This window comes from Hemibagrus wyckioides, linkage group LG08, assembly GCF_019097595.1.
Source record: "Hemibagrus wyckioides isolate EC202008001 linkage group LG08, SWU_Hwy_1.0, whole genome shotgun sequence".
NCBI lineage: Eukaryota > Metazoa > Chordata > Actinopteri > Siluriformes > Bagridae > Hemibagrus > Hemibagrus wyckioides.
The window spans coordinates 20,217,113-20,240,458 of NC_080717.1; the positions used below are offsets into that span (position 1 = coordinate 20,217,113).

The 23,346-nt window shown below is 36.5% G+C and overlaps 1 protein-coding gene across 1 annotated transcript in view; it reads right to left on the reverse strand.

The window, feature by feature from the left end:
• Positions 1 to 579: 579 nt before the first annotated feature.
• The window catches only part of slc36a1 (solute carrier family 36 member 1), a 34,804-nt gene continuing 12,037 nt past the window's right edge, over positions 580 to 23,346 (reverse strand). The window contains exon 12 of the mRNA XM_058397755.1: positions 580 to 2,795. Coding sequence (XP_058253738.1) covers positions 2,527 to 2,795 — 269 coding nt within the window. The 3' untranslated portion in view covers positions 580 to 2,526. The remainder of the gene's footprint in view (positions 2,796 to 23,346) is intronic.

Consider the following 23,346-nt stretch of genomic DNA (forward strand, 5'->3'; position numbering starts at 1 on the left):
TGGTGAAAGTGGCTCTGTTTGTATTGCTGAGCAACTAATGACCTTCTTTATAATTCATATATATATATATATATATATATATATATATATATATATATATATTTACTTGAACATTAACACCATATGGCAGACACGATAATTCATAGCAGAGTACGATTATACAACTGAGCAGTTGAGGGGTTAAGAACCTTGTTAAAGGGCCCAGCAGTGGTATCTGGGATGTGCTGAGATTTTAATTCATGACCATTTTATTAGTAGTCCAATGTTTGAAGCTACCACTGGATTTTGCATTACATGTGGACAAAACCATTTAATGCAGGACAGCTATATATCAGGAACTGAGGGAACATACAGCAGGGTCTAAGAATCTACTTATATTTAATTATGTATGTATGTATGTATGTATGTATTAAGTAAAGAATAAAACACAACAGGGTATGTTGTTATATTAAAACAATCCATGCAAGATGGTGTGATGGTGTTAGCAAGCCAGAGGTGATTATTTTCCTAATAATTCATTATGCCAACCATTCAACATTTTAATTTATTAATACACATTACTACATTGTAATGCTTTTTTAGGAGTTTATTCCCACGTTACATCTGTTATCATTTACATTTTAGCAACTAGACATTTGTTTCCTCATCCTCTCTTTTTTATCTATCACCATTTAAAATAACAGCTTCTTTCAGAAAGATCAATCATTTTAATGATTAGACACTTATTTATTAAATAATGTGCTATCTTTAAGAACATTATGACAGTGGTGCATATTATACTACACACTGACTGCACTTTTTTCCCCCAACGAAAATAAAAATGTGGGTTGATTTCTGCAATCTTCTAACGCGAAGAATCTATACAGCAGGTCATATCACTGGTGGCTTGAGTCAGTTGGAGTTCATGTTCTCTCATATTAGTGTACGACGACAGTAGAAAAGATTTGACTTGCAGTTTCTCAGGTATGTTTTCATTTTAATATGTATTCCAGTGGATGATAAAGAGTATGCGCATTTGATATAGCAATGGTGCTGATGGTGAAGTGGTTCTTAACATACTGGTGTTATTCACTTTATACAGATATTAATAACATACCATAGGACCTTGCTCTTTATATAAGAAAATGCACAAACACATAAAACGAAAGACGAGATGTGAGCAGTGTATATTTTAAACTCTTCAACAGCAGATTTGTCACCAACAATAAAATAATATTAATCCACTATTAACCCACAATCGGTCATTTTTACCATATTTGAACCTTTCTACTGGAGTCACATATTAAGAAAGTTCATGCATAACAGAAGACTGAAATTATATAATATATAGGTGTATAAGCTGAGCTCACTAAAAGCACTTCAATCAATACCTATAGTAATATCTGGAGCTGCTGATAATGTTGCAGCTGGTAAACCTGGACACAGGCCTCCACTAAGCACAACATTCAGACACAACAGACTTTACTGCTGTTTTCTAGCATCGTGGACCCTGAACACAGAGCGTTCACTTTCAGCTTGAAGTACTGGCAAATGAACAGACAATATTTTTACAGAAAGGATTCTATATTTCGTCTTACACATTTTGACACATTTAGACCAAAGCTTTACAGTATTTTGATGGTTTTTTTTTTTTTATATAGAACCATTTTATAAAAACATTTATCCTGCATGTAATTTTGTGAACATTAATCCCATAAAACAGCAATATATGTACATCAAGAACAAACAATACAGTAGTGCAATATAATTTACAGAAAATAAGATACTGAAAGAAAATCTTTTTCGTCAGTAAATGAATCTTATATGTGTTGAGAAAAAAAACAGATATACCACACATTTGATATTTATAAAAACATATAAAGTTTTTTTTTAGTGGAGGTTTTGAATAAAGACTCTTTTTTCATCAATTTTTAATAAGGAAATTATAACACTGAAAAAGGCAGGTTTGTAAAGCAGTGATTTAAAAAAAAATAACCTTGTAGTATACTGGCAAAGTAATCTGGTACTAATGCAATAAACAGTAGCGAATTTAATAAAAAGTTTGTTTTGTTAATATTAAAGGAAGTCGATGGCTATAAATTCTGAAATGTGACAATTTTAATCAGATATGATCAAATCTAATTCACTATTCTTCATCTTGATTTTAGTTCGGCTAATTGTTGAGAATAAGTAATGTACTACAGCAATGAGCAATAAAATAAACCTTCAGATTGTGATCTGATGATATAAAAATCTAGTGAACTAAATGAAATAAAAGAAGTATAAAAACAAACAAACAAAAAACAAAACCAAATACATAATACCCTAAGGTTAAAATACTACAATAAAACATATTCCAGCTGTGGAGAATATTACTCCACAGTAATGATGCATTTTACCCTATTTACACACCACTCAAGGTGCTTCAAGGTGAATTCAAGGTGAATACCTTCTTTGTAATAAAACCTAGGTATCTCAAGCATAAATTACATTAAAATCAATGTGCTGACCAAAGCAGTCTATAAATTATTTCTTTAATAAGTACTGTCACCAATAGACCTGATATGTGCCATTGTGTTTAGAATGACTGCGGTGGATGATCTCCACAATGGAGATGGAGGTCCCGGCTATGAAGCCCACCAGGCCAAGTAAACTGATTACGATGTTCTTAATTAGCACCCAGACTGAAATGCCCTCTGTGTGGAAGGTGAAGATCTGCAGCAGAGGAGGAAATATGAGCGCCAGAGCACTGCTGCTGATCGAACCTACCAACGAGATGACCAGGTCCAGCATTGGAATCAGGATAGCCAATGCACCTGTAGGAAAAAATGAGGGCAGGGAAGTTATTTTCTCATGCTGATGACAATATGATTTGTGGACATTGGCCAAAAAGGTCAAGTAAATCTATTATAAAATTCTGCAACAAATTAGTCTTAGTGGGAGATAGTTCTCTCATATGCCTACCACTTTAGAAATTTACAGTGTGTTATTTGGAATCCACAGAATGTTCTATTAAAAGTTAAAAATAAAAACACAGTTAATGATTGTACACGAGAACACATGGGTTATTTATATTTACACAATTAAAAATGCTCACATAGATCACTGTGTGAAAAGCTACTTTCACATACACACTGACTTGAAGTGACAAAGTGACCAAAGAACTGGAGACTTCCAGTGACATGAGCTACAGTGACCGTTGGTGACTAGGTGTGGGCGTGTCCAACAGAACAACATTTGGTGCACTGACTACCAAATGGAGTCAGGACAGCAGAGCAGACATGATCCGTGACAAAAAACCCACACTGTTTCTCCTTCATCTCCTTTGATATGATGCATATATACAGTGGTGGATTTTATATATAAACGTCAAATCTCCCCCCAGAATGTTTCATGTAAGCAGCAAGAAAACTGACCACCCGCTGATAACTACTATAATATTACATTATTACTATGGCAATTAGTATTAAGATCACAATCACACCCAAACAGAGAGTATGGCTGAATTTCCCTTATTTTATAGTAGCACAAAAAATGTACATTATTTATAAACACTCTGTGCACTGACAGTATTCTTCTTATTATTAGTACTATTATTACCAACATAATAATCATTATTGTTGGACATAATACAGAATAATACACAAATAACAAAAATCACTCCTATATGCATTACAACTACTAATAAGTCAGGAAGAAGCATGAACACGCAGCTTACACTTAACTGGGCTTGCTGGCCGTACTACTTTTCTTTAACTGGGTTCCTTCGCCCATTAAAAAACCAGCAGCAAATTTTCAAGTGCTCCTATCTTGCCTTCTGCACTTAACCATGCATAGCTGCTTAGGGCCTTACTGCCACTTATAAGCTGCTGGTGGAGTGCCTGCAAAAAGACCTTTCGAGCAAACCTGACACATTTAACGCAGCTGATGAAAGACACTTATGCGTTAGCTCTAGTGCCCATGGCCAATTTCAGACAATTTCTCAAATGAAGGCAGAAGGTGGATAGAAGCTTACCCTTTTATATGACACACAGGAATCCACCTTAAGGCTGCATAATTTAATGTACAGCTTTAGGGTTGTGGTGGTCTAAGAAAAGCATGAAGCCAAATTACACCAACCAGACATAACATTATGACCACCTGCCTAATATTGTGTTGGTCCCACTTTTGCTGCCAAAACAGCCCTGACCCATCATGCACTGTGTATCCTGACACCTTTCTATCAGAACCAGCATTAACTTCTTCAGCAATTTGACCAACAGTTAGATCTGACCAAATGGGCTAGCCTTCGCTCCCCAGGTGCATCAGTGAGCCTTGGCTGCCCATGTCCCTGTTGCCGGTTCACCACTATGCAAGAAAGGATTCCTTGGATCACTTTTGATAGACACTGGCCACTGCAGACCGGGAACACCCCACAAGAGCTGCAATTTTGGAGATGCTCTGATCCAGTCGTCTAGCCAACACAATTTGGCCCTTGTCAAACTCGCTCAAATCCTTACACTTGTCCATTTTTCCTGCTTCTAACACATCAACTTTGAGGACAAAATGTTCACTTACTGTCTAATATATCCCACCCACTAACAGGTGCCATGATGAGGAGATAATCAGTGTTATTCACTTCACCTGTCAGTGGCCATAATGTTATGCCTGATCAGTGTATAAGCACTTGGGCTCAGAAAGTACTCTGCTGAACCAGGGTATCAGACACACTGAAAACTTATCCAGAAAACCTAATCCCCCTCTGGACAAGTTAAGGTACAAAACAGAGTTTAAAGGCAGTAAAAAAAAGAACTCAATGTGAAAATGAATTTAATTATTTAATTATATCTGGGGGCACGGTGGCTTAGTGATTAATAAGTGTGCTTTACAACACAACAGGGTTGGGGCTCCAGTTCGTGCTTCCACCCTGTGTGTGTGGAGTTACATGTGGACTTGTTTATCCTTCCTATGCTTCAGTGATTTCCTCCGGGTACACTGGCTTCCTCCCCCAGTCCAAAGATATGCAGAATTAGACACAATCTCTAAATTGTCTGCAGTGTGTGTGTGTGTGTGTGTGTGTGCGAGCGATTGTGCGAATGCATTTCCTGTGTAGGATAAGTGGTCCAGAAGATGGAAGGATGCCCAAGGCCATGAAATAAAACCAGTGAATAATGGTTCTCAATTAAGCTTCAAGTGTTTGGAGGAAATGACTTGAGCAAAAAGGGATGCAAATCTGTAGGGTTCCTGCAGCTTTGGTGAGGAATTATAATAATGTCTTTTCCTAACAAAGGCTCCTAATCGTATGTATTTTCAGTGGCTGAATTATCAAAAACTGATACGTTTTGCATCATTGATCAGCTTGCACACTGCTCGCAATGGCTTGTTTTACTTCACGAAATTGACCTTTCTTTTACCATATCTACTTGTGAATCGTACTATCTACTTGTGTGAATTGTATCAGCTCTCTGTGATCTGCTTCACTTTCACAGTGCTACAACTACACAACACCCTGACTACAGACCCTTCTGCAGCTAGAGAGAGTTCATTAAAGAGACTCTGTTTGATTGGCTGGATTCAGTTGATCTGTTTCACAACATTGGCTAACCTTGTAGTATCATGTTAACAGTGTGTGTGTGTGTGTGTGTGTGTGTATGTCAGCACATTTTCATTCCTTAGACAGAGACAAACTGAAAGAGAGGGTACATCAAAATCAATAAAATTCAATCAAGTTTTTTTTCATGAAAAAGCAAGCAATTAAGTGGCTATTTACTTAAGTGGATATTTGCATATTAACACACACCCCCACCCACACACAATATAAATAATACAATATATGCCCTAGTACTTCTCAAAGAATGACTCCTGATATGACATAAAACAACTGTTAATGTGTACAAGATTACACCACAAAACCAATCTGATTGGTCAGAAGCTATTGATTAAATTTCTGTAACAGCAGCTTTGATAGTGGTGCAATTTATCATTCAAACAACTGGTTTACTTACATTAATGATCTCTTTCTAATACATTATCTTTTTTACAGCAATGACTCATTCACTGTAATGTATATAGAGGCCACTACACATCATTTAAGCTTACTAATACACACTTATCATCTTTGATGCCTTGAAACTTTGTGCAAGGGAGGACAGGTTTATTTAATATTTATGAAGGTACAAAAAATAAAATAAAAGTGAGGAAAATGTACAAAGTGCTGACAGAGGAGTTCATGTTTCAGCACTTTGTACATTGTCTGAACTTTTATTTTGCATGGTAATACTACCAGCTGCAGAATTAATATTTATTGGGTCCTTTACAGTATAAAGAATTGTAGCAGATACTAATATACACCTCTGTGATATGTGAAAATATAGTTTAACATACCATTTAATAATAGGATAAAAGGAGTAAAAATAAGATTGAATGCATCATTACTATGAACAAACATTACAAGCAATGCTTTAATTATTAATTACAGTAACTGTTTAACAGTTTCCTGGGCCATTTTTACTGTGTGCTTAAAGTCATGTAGAAATATTCAAGTGATATCTGTCTATCTTTGTTTTGCCAGTCTTCTCAGGCTTTGATTTATTCAGACAGATAAAGCTGTCAGATGTTCGTCAGTCCATCTATTGTATATTCACAATCGATGAAGTAAGGACAAGACCTACAGCGCAAAGCATCCAACAGTTCCTGCAGCAGTTTGTTTATAGGATATGGGTCAATGAACATGCTGTACAGCAATGACACATTGATGGTCATGTTACAATAAGACACACACCATGTGTAGCATCACAGAAATGAAAAAAGGCACAACTTGCAACAAATGCAAACCCCATAGCTCACTGGGAGGCAGAAGAGATGCACTAAAAAAGCACTTCCTGGGTCAAGGAGGTCAAATTGTGTTGAAACTCCTGCCCATACCAATCTCATCTTTTAAGGACTGGTCAGATGTAGAGCACGGAAAATTGAAAGCAGAAAAAGACTACTCTAATTTAAGTTCCTGACACTTTGAAAGCTCTCGAGTCACAGGGCCACGGTCGTGAAGTAATTGAATAACAAGGTGATTGAAAAGCAGTTCTTGTGAGAGCACTTAAAAGTATTACTCTTATAACAATTGGGCAAAAGACCTGACCATCACACTCATATACACTTTATGGACATCCATGGGCATTAATATGGAGGTGGTTCCCCCTTTGCTGCTATAATAGCCTCTTCCGTTCTAAAAAAGGCTTTCCTTTCGCAGATTTAGAAATGTGGTTGTGAGCATTAGGTATTAAATATCATTCAGCCACAAGAGCAGTAGTGAAGTCAGGTGCTGATGCTGGGTAAGGATGCCTGGCATGCAGTCTGTGTTCCAGTTCATCCCAAAGGTGTTCAGTGGGGTTGAAGTCAGGGCTCTGTTTAGGCTACGTGAGATCTTCCACACCATCCTTATTAATCCATGCTTGTACAAGCGTGCACGTTTGTGTCTTTTGGCTAAGGTGAAGGCAAATTATAATGCTACAGATTATAAAGACATTCTAGACAACATTGTGGTAAGAGTTTGGGGAAGAACAGCCATACAGCTACCACACCACCCTGCTGCATGGTAAAAAAAAAATACAGTTGCATGTTAGAATGAAGCAGAACAACACAGCTGGACATAAGCATATAAGCAAACATCTTCACAATAAATAAAAAGCTTCAAAGTTGATTTGCTCCATCCGCATCAAATGATAGATTATTATATGTAGCTTCAAATGATTCCCATGTAAATGGTCTTTGAATATAGAGAACATGCTTCCTCAAAACCATGGCTGCAAATCATATTTACAATGACCATAAAGCGCTTAAATGAAATAATTCGTAAATCAAATCTCACCAGGAGCAGAAGCCAAGTTGAAAAAAGGTCTATCAATGTCTCAGCCCATTTCTGTCACACTAAATCTCTGATAGCAATTACAGCTTCACTGAGATTTTATCAACATCCATTAAGTTTCGTCTGTATGTCACTTTGCCATGAGATCATCCTGAATGTAACCATGATTAAGGGCCAATCAACTTCTCAACAACTATTCAGAAGATGAAAGATAACACGTCTATGGCAATGAATTTCTTCCCAGTCACTGATTAGGAACACAAGGAACTTGTCTTTCTAGATCATGCACGTTTACTGGAATACTACCAACATAAATCAGGCTCAATCAATCAAATGTATGAAGATCCTGGCATGAACTAATTAGCTTACTGTTAACAGAAGCATAAGAAATTGTATTAGCAAAACAAATATAATAAATTCTTGGCTGGAACTCCTCCAACTTACTATTCAGCATTGTAGATAGTTTCTAGACCCCCTATGTATATGAGTGTGAGTATGTTTGCCCATAATAATAGCCATGATTGCCTTTATAGTGCCATTAAATCGGATGCACGTTTCCATTTTTTTCAATGCATTGCACAATGCTTACCTGTAGGTATATATATAACCTGCATGTGCTACTGAGACTGGGAAATGTTGGCAAGGAATTATACAATATAATGCCAAGGAAGAACCAGAGAGAATACTGTGACCGCATGTGATAGACAACCAGACAGAAAACAACTAGTAGATAAATGAGTTTTGTGTAAGGAGTTTTACCCCATATGTGACTCATCATCATGCATCTTTTGCACCTCCGCTTTAAGACCACAAACACAATTTATAATTAGAATATAATTGCAAACCTGACAAAAAAAAAAGATAGAGAAACACTGCCTTCATTAAATGGAAACACTCTTAGTGTAAGTAATTTAACATCATTTCACAAGATTTGGTTTGATTATGTTGTACTAGTTAGGCTGGCATAATATAATGTATATGTGGAAATAGAGAATTAATCTACTACAGAAATAAAAAGTTTACATATCCCTGTTAAAATGTCAGGTTTTTGTGATGTAAAGAAAAAAACACCCTTTAAAATATGTCAGAGGTTTTTAACCATCAATGCGAAATTAGTGAAAGCAGGAAAAAAAAAACAAAAAAAAAAAAACAGAAAAAGTAAAACGGGGGAAAAAAACCCTTACAATAACCCAGCTGCATAAGTGTGCACACCATATTAGAATTTGGGATGCAGCTGTGTTCAGAATGAACCAATTATATTAAATCTCATGCTCATCATTTTAACCAAGCTCTATAGACCTTTTATGTCCATTGTATTTCCCAGTTTCACGATTTTGTTAAGGAGAAAGCAGAAGGCTGGAGAGAGACAGCATTGTTGAATAAATTACATACTGAGAACCCTTTCATACTGAAACATGACAAAGCTGGTAATTAATGGCTACCTTTATACTAAATATAAAAGATTTTGATGTGCTTGTCTAGGCAGAACATCAGTCTCTGTGGCTAATGTTGGAAAATACTTTTTCACTGGCATTAATGGTAACATATGAGAACTTAATAAACTGAGACTTAAACTGAATTAAACTGAAACCCATCATTAAACGTAATAGACTTGTTCAACTTGGTGTAGCATGTCATACTGACCTAGCTAAATGTCTGGGCAGAAGATTTTCATACACAGCTGAACTGACCATGCCTATGAGTGACCAGAATTTAATATGGGTGATTTACTGAAGGGTACAATAGAGCACAACAATTTAATAAAAACACAGTTTTTTCTGTTTCAGCTAGAACTCTGCACTCGGCAAAACCAAATAATTTTTTTAAACCTAAATAGTCTATCAAACCGGCGAGGCTGAAATGCTCCAGCTTAAACCACTACAGTGACTGACTGACTGACTAATAGAGGAAATATAATCTTTCTTCAACAAAATAGATTCTTAATAACATAAAAACCCATAAAAGGAATAATAAAAATATATGAAACAAAATATACTGTCAGGGAGTCCTTTTGATCTCAGTGATGCTGTTGAAAATCCTTTCAGATAAAAACCAAGAAAAGAAACGTATAAGAAAGGGAATGAAAGAAACTCACAGCTGAAAAAAACAATAATCCTCTTAACATCCAAAACAAAACAGAAATCAAAAACACTAAGTCCAACTGGTGTTCCACTCTCCAATTTCTCTAAGAAGGCCTCCAAAGGCTTGCTGTCTATATTAAAAAAAAAACTCAATTCTTTCAACTCTCAGTACTCCAATGCACTTACAAAGTGGTAAAAGAACTGGTGTGCTTTAAAAATACAGGCAGCAGGAGAAATTTCCCATAAGCACTTTAGCTGGAGATGGAAGAAAATCCTAGACATGGGGTCATCTTTAAACATTCAGTCTTGAGATAGTTGGGCAGGTTTCCTGTCTCTTATTAACTTTTCAGAAGGTAAAGTCAAAAATGGCTATACAGTGGAAATATGGTTGTCTGACCTACAGTTCATATGCAGCATTCCATTCTGCTCTACTGAACGTCTGATCTTCCAACACTCTACTCCACTCCACATCCAGCAACAATAATGAGCTGTGGATATATTAACTCTTATCTACAGACCAGTGTAGATGAGAGTTAATATCCATACCAACTGCTTCAGCTCCAGCAACACTACCCCTCACAAACCTAGAAAAAAACACACCAACCCACATAGCTACACACCACCACTCTAATCTCCATTCACACCAACGACACACCAACACACTCATCTTCATTCACACCAACTACGCACCAACACTCTCATCTTCATTCACACCAACACTCTCATCTCCATTCACACCAACTACACATCAACACTCTCATCTCCATTCACGCCCCCTACACCCCAACACTCTCATCTTCATTCACACCAGCCACACACCAACACTCTCATCACTATTCACACCAGCTACACACCAACACATTCATCTCCATTCACACCAGCTACACACCAACACACTCCTCTCCATTCACACCAGCTACACAGTTCTATTGCCAGCTACACACCAACCCTCTAACCCTCTAGGTATATTCACACCAATGCTATCATCGTCAGCCATACCAACCCCCTCACCTGCATTCAAATCAACTGCCTCAGCTCCAGCCATAACAATTCTCTCTGTAGCCATGACCCTAACCTCTATGAGCTGTGAAAACAGATGTTAATGTTCAGGAATCATGGCATGATGGAGCCATTAATTTCCTACTATTAGCCAAGCAGATGAGCGCTAATGAGTATGTTACAACATAACGAGAGGATGCATAAACAGCAAAAAGCAAATTGTTTATAACAGAAAACACTTGAAATTCATGTATAAATAGAGTTAAAGCAGTTTTAGAAATACTGAATTTAGACAAGGAGTTATACTATAATAGATACATGCTTGTGAAATACCCGCATTAATCAAATTCTAAAATTAATAACTGATGCATGTGTAATTTCTATGTAATTTAATGTAATTCTTTCCTTTGTCATTTCCTTTGCCTTCCTGTAATCTCATTTATTTTGAATAGTTTAAATTTTTAACTATTTCATAACATTTTTGGTTTGGTTTTTAAAAATTATTATTATTATTATTGTATTATTATTATTATTATTATTATTTTTATTATTATTATTATTATTATTCCAGATAACAAGCACCAATTTCAACTACATTCCTGGTTGGTTTTATTGTTATGTTTGTCTGTGAAACGCTCATCATGTCACACTTTCATATTCCGATAACCGGCTTCCCTACATCCATGCACCTGAGTAAGAATAAAGTACTCTGTGGTTTAAATCATTATTCTCAGCTGTATGTAGTATGAAAAGAATGGAATAACAACACTTACTGTTAACAATCATTCTTCATTATCCACAGGTAGCTGGTATTAATTCCGATGAGTGTGGCATCAATACTCCAAGGAAAGCAAAAAAAGCTTTTCACTGCTCAAATAGATTTCCACCAAACCAACTTGTTTACCCTAACTCAAAGAATTTTCTTGATGCCTATGTTTATTTCAGTGAATAATGAGGCTAAAATACAAGTACCTTTAGTAGGCTTGGCTCAAATCACATACTTGTACTATTCTATACCATTTGTAGTATAGTGTGAAGATTCTAACAAGAAAAAGAAACAAGCACTTCAAGTACACATATTCAACAGAAAAACGTCTGGAACGTTGGTCACTTCATGCACTCAACGGTCCCACCTTCGTGGAGGAGAGAAACGGGGTTGCAGGCACTGACACTGGATGAGAAATTTTCAACATTTTAAAATTTCACTGCATTCTACCAAAGCTAGTGGCATCACATTAAGTGTGTTTGATGCAATTTGCCAGTGACTAGGTAAATGGCTTATACTTCCAGTTCGTTAGTATAAAAACATCAGTGCTCCATAAGAGACAATACTACCCTTCTAATATTTATACACTAGATGGTACAGTACATAGTGAACAGTGAATGTGGAAAGTGTTTCGGACACAGCTAGTGTGTTTTGTACTCCTTTCATCACTCAATTTAAGTTCCCTTGATATCCTCCAACTGGTCTCTCACTATTTTTACCTAACCTTTAGAATTTAAGTTATTAATTATCAGTACACTTTATAGCTGAAGTTTTAATAAGCTGACTTGAAAAATGTATTACAGTTTTGAATGAGATTCACACAGCACATTCAGCTCTGAAATCTATTTACAGTACACACACACACACACAGAAAAAATGGACTTTAGTAAATGAAATAAAAAATTGCCCACATGTACATTTGAAATCATTCCACAGAGACAGTTCATCAAATTGGAATGGAAATAAAAGCTATCATTCTCTGCTTTCTATTAAAATTCCACTGCCAGACAAATTTTCCCTTGCTTTATTAGTTCTTTGTCTGTTACATCTTGCTCCAGGCATAAGTCATTGCACACACACTTGTCTTCCATTGACATTACTATTAATTAAGCTCATTCATGTCGTACCTACACCTAGGCCTAGGTCTGAAACCTAACCCCTGAAACCAAATGGAAATTTTGTGGGGTTTTTTTAATGGTTATCCTAATGTCCCCCCATTGTTAAAACTTTCAGATATTCCTAATATTTTAGGAATTAGACATTCCTAATACATTTGGTCCCCAACAGGATATAAAAACCATCTCAATACCCAACACACAGGTATGCATCTTGTGCCTACTGTGTGATCTGATGGAAGATTTCAGCAATGTTCTCTGGCATTCTCTCTAATTTCCCTCGCCTGCTTTAGTTCCACACATGGCTGAATGGCACTCAGTTGTGCCGAAGGAAAAATCTACAGGAGGTCATTCAAGCAGCTCCAGGGCAGAAGACACACCGTGTTGCAGGTGCTCAGCTGTCACTTGTTCTGTCAGTGGTAACTGTATAATCCAGGACAAGGTACCTGACAAGAGGGGGGCACGGGCAACGTCCCCTCCACTTTCCATCAACAGAATACACATGCACACAGATTTATGTGAGACAAGACCTCTTCTGCAGGCAGGGAAAGTGCACTGTGCTACAATAAAAATAGTGTTAATTTTGTCAGCAACAGCTCAAACGAAATATTAGTCAAAAGCCATTATTCCATGACAAAAGTTTCAAAAAGCACTATAAAATAATTTACCTTCCTAAGCAATACATACAGTATATACGGCAGAACGTCAGAATAAAGGCAATGAGACAAAAATAAGACAAAAAATGGCAGATGCAGACTTAATAAAGATTATACAAAGAATTCATTAAGAAGTATTTCGTACCATAGCACTGCTGAATGCATGAATCTGACAGGTCAGCATAGCTCTAAGAAATTTACATTTTAAAGATTTATCTCACTTTATACAATTGAGCAATTGAGGATTAATGTGGCAACTTGGTGGTCCTGGGATTTGAACTTACAACCTTCCCTTCCAATCAGGAGCCCAACACTATAACCACTGAGCTACCACTTCATTAAAAAAACACAAAATATACTTGTTCGTTCTAAAACTTCATTTCTATAATAACAGATCACACACAATGATTTGTACAGCAAGGCACAACTGGTTTAAATAACATCTTGTCTCGCGCTTTCACAACAATGATTAAAAATGTCACCGTGTAACTCCTTGGCGAGAAAACAGAGACAAGAAAGAAAACACAGGGGAGCAAATTATATGAAGGGTTTTTTTTTAATTCATTTTAAGCATGTGTTTACTGTGTAAGCATCATTGTTTACTGTGTTGTCCTAATCTCATCAATATTTTTATTTTTCCCCCTCAACTACTGTTTACCCAACACACAGGGTTTCATTGACTACAAAGCATGTGATATGAGGCACACGCTGTTCAAAATCTGATTCAATTTCTGGGTGTCTGCACAACTGCAAGCCAGGAACTGTCCAAACAAAACCTTTGTTGTCCTTTGCATATATGGTTCGAAAATCTACTAATCACATCTGCTGATCAAAGGAACCTCCATTTACGCCCTAAAAGACAGATCACTGTGTGTCTCAATGCACTGACACAAATATCATTGCTGTCCTACAGAGATCATTTGCATTGTTTTTGCCCAAAAATAGGTATTTTACTTTCAAGACAAGTCATTTTAACTTTTACAACTTTGATTAAGCGCTTAAGAGAAGCAGCAAACAACTGCTTGGTGTTTTTGGGACCAGCAAAGTGTTGATTAAAGTAGATTCTGGTTTATAAAGTGCATTAAGGAACACAGAGTGTAATGAGAATGCATGAGAATATACACTGCTCCAGTCTGTAGAGTCAGCAAAGAGCTAGTGCGATCAGAGGTCAGATGTCATTGGCAACTGGAGAAACAAACCATGGCTCTAGTCTTCATCTTAAACTGGCTCAACTTCTGAGCACTGAAATGACATCAAAAATGATAAACTCTGACTTTGGCCCCTCTCCTGCTGTACATTTTCACAAGCTCTGGGGTATATAGGATAAAGATTTATCCTCTTTCATTCATCTGTGATAATAAACATCCGTGCTTCATGCTGATAAACCAATTACAGTTTAGAGGCTCACTGCAGACCAGAGAAACAGCAGAAAAACCTCGGAAACGTTCATTAGTTATGGCCTTAACTTAACTATGGCTTAACTAACACAAAAGAGCAGTAAATAAAGGGATGTCTGCTCTGCACACAATTACTGGTAGCCACAGGGGGGGTCTCTGTAGATTTATGTAAATGTATGTATTGAAAAAACAGCATGGTCAAATAGACCCTCAGAGGAATGACATTTTACTCAAGTGACAAATGTTTAGTTGAGCTGCAACGATGGTGACAGTTGGAACATGAAGGAGCTTCCACTTTATTGCAGCTAAGAAATGAAAACTCGTGCATTTGACATATAAACCTTAGAGCGCCATGAAGAAGCAATTACATAACACCGGGTCTAAAAATCAGTCTATTATGATCATAATAATCGATCAGGTGTCTTTTTTTAATACCAAAACTGTGAAGCATATACATCACTGTGTAAATGTGCAGAATTACATACGACACTGATAATGAGGTAGAACAAACTGCAAATAAGCAATACAATAATTTCTGATTGTGGGTATTGATGACATCAGTATATGTTTAGTAATTTGTTCGAATGTTTACTTTATCTTGAGAGCATGTGTAGTTCATATAATACTGCTTAATAAACCATTTTGCATTCAATTCAACATTTTTGGTTTGGTTTTTTAAAATTATAATTATTATTATATATTATTATTATTATTATTATTATTATTAATATTATTCCAGATAACAAGCACCAATTTCAACTACATTGCTGGTTGGTTTTATTGTTATGTTTGTCTGTGAAATGCTCATCATGTCACACTTTCATATTCCGATAACCGGCTTCCCTACATCCATGCACCTGAAGAATAAAGTACTTCTCTGTGGTTTAAATCATTATTCTCAGCTGTATGTAGTATGAAATGAATGGAATAACAAAACTTACTGTTAACAATCATTCCTCATTATCCACAGGTAGCTGGTATTAATTCCAATGAGTGTGGCATCAATACACAACAGGAAAGCGAAAAAGCTTTCCACTGCTCAAATAGATTTCCACCAAACCAACTTGTTTACCCTTACTCAAAGAATTTTCTTGATGCCTATGTTTATTTCAGTGAATAATCTAACTGAAAAATCAACTTTTCTGTATTGCTTATTTGCAGTTTGTTCTACCTCAGTATCAGTGTCATATGTAATTCTGCACATTTACACAGTGATGTATATGCTTCACAGTTTTGGTATAAATAAAAGACAACTGATCAATTATTATGATCATAATAGATTTTTTTTTTTTTTTTAGACTTTCCTTCCTATTTTTTTGTGGTTGAGTATCATACAGTGTGCACTGGGTGTTGTAAGAGTGAGCTTTGTAGGATTAAAACTGATTATTGCACAATTTTCTTTTCTGGTGTGCATTTTCTTGTCATTATTGCTAAAACTGCATTTTTTTTTTTGCTTTAAGTAACAGTTCCATCTACAGGCAATAAACATGCACTTATCAGATTAGATTAGATTAGAGTAGATTCAACTTTATTGTCATTGCACATAGTTACAAGGCAACGAAATGCAGTTAGCATCTAACCAGAAGTGCAATATATACAGAAATATATAAATAAAAGCTATATATAAATTGCATTTACAAATATATTTTATATATATATATATGAATATACAGTATAAAGTGAGCAAGGATGGATATTGTGCATAGAATATATAAATTAATGTACAGAATAATTGTAAATTTACAGATATATATGAATGTGTGGAATAAGAAATATACAGAAACTATATATAGATGAATTTACAGTGTATGCAATAGTGTGAAATATACATATGAATAAATATGAAGTGACAATGACATTGCATTGCATTTTTAGTTGCAGTGAAATCTGTTAGTTACCTGGCAACCATACCGCTAAGCCCTGAATGCGCCGATCGTATATCCAGGTCTGCATAGAGATTTTTTTCTCCCCCTTACGTTTCTTATTGCTTTGCACAGTATCAGCACATCCCAGGCACTGATTTGCCTTTACTTTACACTTGTGACCATTTGAGGTGTGAACAGAGCCCCAGCTCCACATGCCAGATGAAGCCCTGTGGCTTTTTTCAGCAGATCTGAGGATTCTGTAGTACATGCCAGCACACTTTCCCTCCTCCTTCTCATCTTCCGAGAAGGGAAAAAAAGGCAGCTCAAAGCGGCCCTCTGCAATGATTAATGCAGCGGAGAGTCTTTGGTGTTTGATGTTGGTTTCAGACTTTGCTGAGCCTGATAAACTTGCAGTGCTTTTATTACACTGTGAATATTCACACATATGATGAGCGATATTTTTTTTTCTTTTATTCAGTTTAGAAGGTTTTTAATGACAAACCATTCCTGAGGGTATAAAAGATATTAAAAGTTAGTTTAATGAATAGGAAAAGTTTTTGAAAGGCAGAAAATTGGTGTTGTATCGAGTGCGGTCTCTAAGTATGTTTTCTGCTGTTTTGGCTCAGTAAACCAGGACATAGATCACACAGTAAGTGATGATGCATGAGAAAAAACACATTCCTGAATTAATTCCTTGTATAATATTACGACTTGCGGTCACTAGTTTGTTTTGGTTATTGCCAATAATGAATTTGAATGTGAATGTACCAAAATACTCCAACCAGGCTTGTTTAATAATAGTTTTGAGTAACTGCCCAGGAAAGTAACCATATTAAATAGAGGAGAATGAGTAATGCCAGAGGACATTAAGCATGGTTTGTTGGAAAGGGTAGTTTGTATAACTGTATTAACAATCATGCATGAAGGTGGTAATGCTGTTTTAGCTAATGGATTTGCTGTGGTCTCTTTTTTGCACCAGGATACTGTAAACACACATGGTCTGTAATATCTTATACAATCTTTACAAAAGGACCACTTGCAATGAAAATAGATCTTTTTTTTAACCTTATTGTTAACTTCTTCTTCTTCTTTCGGCTTTTCCCTTCAGGGGTCGCCACAGCGAATCATCTCTCTCCACCTATCGCCATAGCGAATCATCTCTCTCCACCTATCGCCACAGCGAATCATGTCTCTCCACCTATCACCACAGCGAATCATGTCTCTCCACCTATTTAACCTTATTGTTAACAATTTTGCATTTATTACATTACATATGCACTGTATTTATTTTGTGGGTACTGAAAACAGATACTCGCTCATAAAATGATACCACACACTGAAACAAAGGAATATGTGGTCAGTCCGATTTATAAACAAATACAACATATAGTTTGATGTTATTGCTAATACCAACCATAATTTAAACAAGTCTCTTAATTACAAGATTGAATGATGTAGCATGAGTGTGATCTATTCGTGTAGTATTAACATAAACCAGTTACACTGAAATCTCATGAGGATTGTTGGAGCTGATTGGAAATATAACTGTAGTAATAAAAATTAGGCATTAAAAGATGCGTGGTAGAATAGCACAGCAGTAATGTGGTCGTCACAAATCATCAGTGTCATGGGTTTGATTCTATTCAGATGTTTGATTTTATTCAGGGCTTTGAAATACACCCTCAAATCATTTTGGAAGAACAAAAACTCAATGTGTTAATGTCACTCAATTCAGTTACCTGGAACCGATGTACGCTTATGAATCAAGTACATTCAACTATAATTTTTTGTTTCATTTATGATTGTTGTATATGTTCAGTTTAACCCTTCATTTATAGGGTTGCAGTACACATACTGCAGTACATACATAGTTCATATAATCTTACTGTGTTATATTCAGGTCTGTCTTTTCCTCCATATTTTTCTGTGGCTGAATATCAAACATTGTGAACTCAGTGTACAACAATTATTTCAGAGGAAAAGGATTTTCAAAATGAAACATTTCAACCAAGCCAGCAGGCTTATATCAAATAAAACAGTCCTCATATCCTGTTGAATAAGTGGGTTGGACATGCGTTATGGAGCCATTTAGAAGCGAAGCACCAAATCGTGAGTCCAGACTAACAAATATCGACCACTGATATCTCATCTTGTCCTTGGATACATGCACACTATTATTTTATCAAAGAAACATGAGATGTCACTCATGTAACTCCTCTATGGTTCAGTATTGGCGGATAAATTGCTTGGTCAATATGAAAATAATAAAAAAAACAACAACTAAGGAACACAAAGGTAGATATACAAGGAGGTGCAGCACACGGATACAAAATGTGCTCTTAGTGTGTCTGAAAAAAAATATTCTGTTAACTAATGCACTAGTTCATAGAGTAAACAGAGTCTGGGACTGCCTACTACATGTGCTCTGTATTAAACACAAATTGTATAAATGAAACTTTGGAAAAAGTGGGAATGGTCAACCAGAGCTGCCAGAAAGAGCTGTTCCTGACAGATGTGCTATGAGGGTTTCCAGATCGGCTTAAGAAAAGTAGCCAAACTGAACTCAGTAGTTAGCTCATTTACCTAGGTCAAATGGTTTTGTTTTGTTAAACATTGTCAAAATCTGAAAAAGTATCCTAACTTCTTCAAAGTTTCCAGTGACAGGCAAACTTCCTGCGACAAACTGCTCACACTATAACATGAAACAGAAGATATATTCAGCAACTCTTCCCATTTCTCCACCCCTAATGCTGTCTTCCATCTTTATCTGCGATCCTCTCTCATTACATATGTATAAAGGAGATAAGTGCACTTTGTGTGTTATGCTAAATTGTGCATTTGCATCTGTACATCACTTTCATACACAGCATGATTTTCTTTTTCACACAGATTGCATCCTAACTGCACAAAAAGCAGAAGAAAGCTGCTTAACACATCTGTCCCAGAGTGGACTGTATGCTTGTCCAGTCAAAAATGTAAGGTTCAGGTGTGCAAAATAAACACGTCATGATCCCTTTAAAAAAGATCCTTGAAATAAACCTATGGCCCTACTAGTTGCAAAGTGCTCTGTATTTTGTAATAGCTAATTATTTGGGGTTGCATTTGTCATACTTGTCAGTTCAAAGAAACGCTGCTTATTTGCACGAATAAATACCACTGTATTTCATAAGAGATAATCATCAACCGAATAAATGATTACTTAGAAGTAAATCTAAGTCTAAGAAACTGCAAAATAATGCACCAAAGAGAAGCCAAGTATTTATCAGAAGATTTTAAAGGATGTCGGAGTGTTGCTTTAACAGATTATACAGCAGATTTTCACTTTTGTTACACAGAACATGTTCTTACAGTGTCCAGTGAAGCCTTTTGGTCTTGATAATGTCCCCTTTCACGATCGCTCAGTGAACCGTGATTGCGTTTTATTTGGAATTCACAATTGCAAAGTATACCTGGGCATCATGGCAATTTATTCATTACAATCAACAAGATAATAGTGAAATCAATAATAATGGTGGTGGGAGAATCCATCCATGTTGATAATGATTAATTCCAGCATTAAAATCCAGGCCAACCCAGCCCAATCCAAACTCTAACCAAAGTGAGAGTTAACAGAATCTTAATCAATAATCAATCTATCTCATCTGTGGTTATATAACCCTTCACTTGAGTCACTTGGCTTAGCAACCAGTGCATACTGCCCCCTAGTGGTTCACAGTAAGCTTACGTGTGCCAGATACAAATACACTTACTAAATAGAGATGCACTATTAAAAGGCTTGACATAGGGAGTCATAGGGAATATGGTTGAGACTAAACTACTCTGTATTCTGTGGATAACAAGTCACAGAAGTAGTAGGTTTGTACTTTTACCTAACCTTAAAGTGTGAGAAAGCTATGAGGTTGGGGTTAGGACAGATATGAGGTTCAGATATGACAAAGTCAGATATAAAGCAATCCTCAGTATTTGGTCTGAGTTGGTGGGTTTAGTCAGGCTACCAGTTTTGAGAACTACTAAACTAATTAGAAAATATCGCAGACGGGTAAAAACAAAAATAATAACTCCATGAAAACAGATCCATGAACCTGTAATTTGAAATTTAACCAATTATGAACTCGACTGATGAGGTGAAGAGAACAGAGTAAGGAAAATTCACACAATGTTGACAGCAATTATACCTATATAATTTGCTTTCTAGTGTTTTTCAGTATTTCTACAAGGCATAGTGGTAGGTTTTGTAATAAAAAAAAAAACTTTTTAGGCCATGCCCACTTCAGGTGTTAATACAGATACAAATGTCTGGACCACTAAACAGTTAGAGATACAAACAGCAGCACTGCATTCCACATCTGGTGCTGTTGCTATTTCGGAGCACATTTAGTGTGTTCTGGTCTTCACCTCGCTCTCTGTTCCATTTACATTTAAATGGATCGCAAATGTGTGGCTCCCTGAGTTTGCAATTGCTATTGGTGATCTAATTTAAAATCGGCAGTAGCTCCAAGGTTTGATTAGACAGATTATCGCTAGAAGTTTCTAACTTAAACTCTATACAAAGCAACAGAATTCAAAACAATTTAAAGGTCCATATGATTACGATTCAGGAAACTGACTCACAGTCCGTGCCTCCCCACCCTACATTTTAGCCGTTCGTTCACAAAAACTCATTTTTAAAACACAATGACCATGTTTATATTTTTGGTCTGTATACTCCAAGTTTGAATACGTTAACAATGTTATAAATCAGAGATGCACAAGCTTCTGAGGTGAAAATCATTTGCCCATTTGTGATGGATTTTCATTTTCCCTTCTCATATACAGGTTCCGAAAGGCTTATTCTGTAACTTCTACTAAATTGAGCATGGAACAGCAAAAAACAAACAGCGTACAAACATATACAATTCTGGTAACTGGAGGCAAAATATTGTCTTCTACTAATGATATGGTCCATGTGAGCTGCTATGACATGATACAGCCTGGTCCAGAGCTCACGTGAAGAATTCACGAATGACTGGCATTAAGAAACTCCAATAACATTAAAAAGTCACACTTTGGAGCTCTTAAAAATAGAAACAGTCTCATGTGGGTAGAGAACAACTGTCACACAGTTTCAAAGCACACGTGGCACGCTAATCACTGCCATTACACTGAAATTTCTTGTGTTTTCAGCAGAATTGAATGTGATTCTTTTCACCTCAGACACAACAACTCACACAGTCTAGTGCAAACTGCAGCTGACGGCACCATGCTGGGAAAGAACACACACACACACCTCACAATCCATCAGATAAACATCACACAACACAGAGGACACTGAATTTCAGTTGTCCTTCATTCAAAAACTACCCTTATATTAGGTATAAAGCTTTACCCCTGGACACAAAAAATGCATGGTAGCTAAAGCTGAACCACAGGATAATCCTCTAAAGGTTGCAGATGACCCATGCTTTGATACAATATTTCTGAAGGTTAAACCTCCACAACAAAAAAAGGTTTAGAATGTGATTTTGGCCTGATGCAGTTTTTTACTCCTAACCAATTTACATTCTATATGTTTAAGATTCAGGACACGGGTTTATAATCAGGGCTCTCACACCCACAACAAGCTTACAGATCGGGATCTACACAAATCCACGATAACAAGGCAAAATAGAAGAGTAAATAAGAGAAGAGATAAGAGAAAATAAGAGTTAATTTATTCTTTTATCTTCAGTAGCCACTTTATCTTGGTCAAGATCTTGGGGGATCCAAAGCTTTCTCATTGCACTGTGGCAGAAATACAGCCTGACTGGAGCTCTGATCCATTACAGGACACCATGCACACACACACACATACATACAGACACACATCTAAGACCAATTTGGAGTAGCCAATCCACCGACCAGTATATCTTTGGGAGCTGGGAGGAAACCAGAGAACCTAGAAAAAAAGGACTACATGCAAAACTGCACTTGGACACAGTTCTTAGAATCAAACTCATGACCTCAGAGCTGTGAGGTGGCAGCACTACCTGCTGTCCCACCATGCCATCTATCTGAAAGCTGTTCATACAACTGTCTTTGAAATGAACATGGGGTTTTACAGAAAGATGTGGCTATAATGGACTTGTAAAGTATGATGATCCACTGAAAATTTCTAACTCATTCAGCATACATTAACAGACAGGTTTAATTTTATCCCAGAAATGAAAATAGCACAACTATCAAGTTCGCAGAAGATGTGTGCAGGATCTGTACAGTGGCATGGAATGTGTGAGATCTAATGACTTCAAGGTGTAATATACGCATGGTTTAATTAGGAGTGAAGTGATGCAATATTAAAGTAGATTTGTGGATTAGTGAGATTTAATACAAGATATGGTTAAAGATTTGTGGACACCTGAGCATCACACCTTCATGTAGTTTTTTTCCCACAACTGATGCCACAAGGTCGGAAGCTCACAGCTGTATAGAGTGTTTCTGTAACGTTACACTTTTACCTTCACTGCAACTAATGGATCCAAACTGGTTCCAGCATAACACATCCTTTTAAGCAGCACACCATACACAAACTGAGCGCCATGAAGACATGATTTGTCAAGATGGCGTGGATGACCTCATGTGTCCTGCACTGAGCCCTGACCTCAACCCCACTGAATACCATAAAAAGCTTAA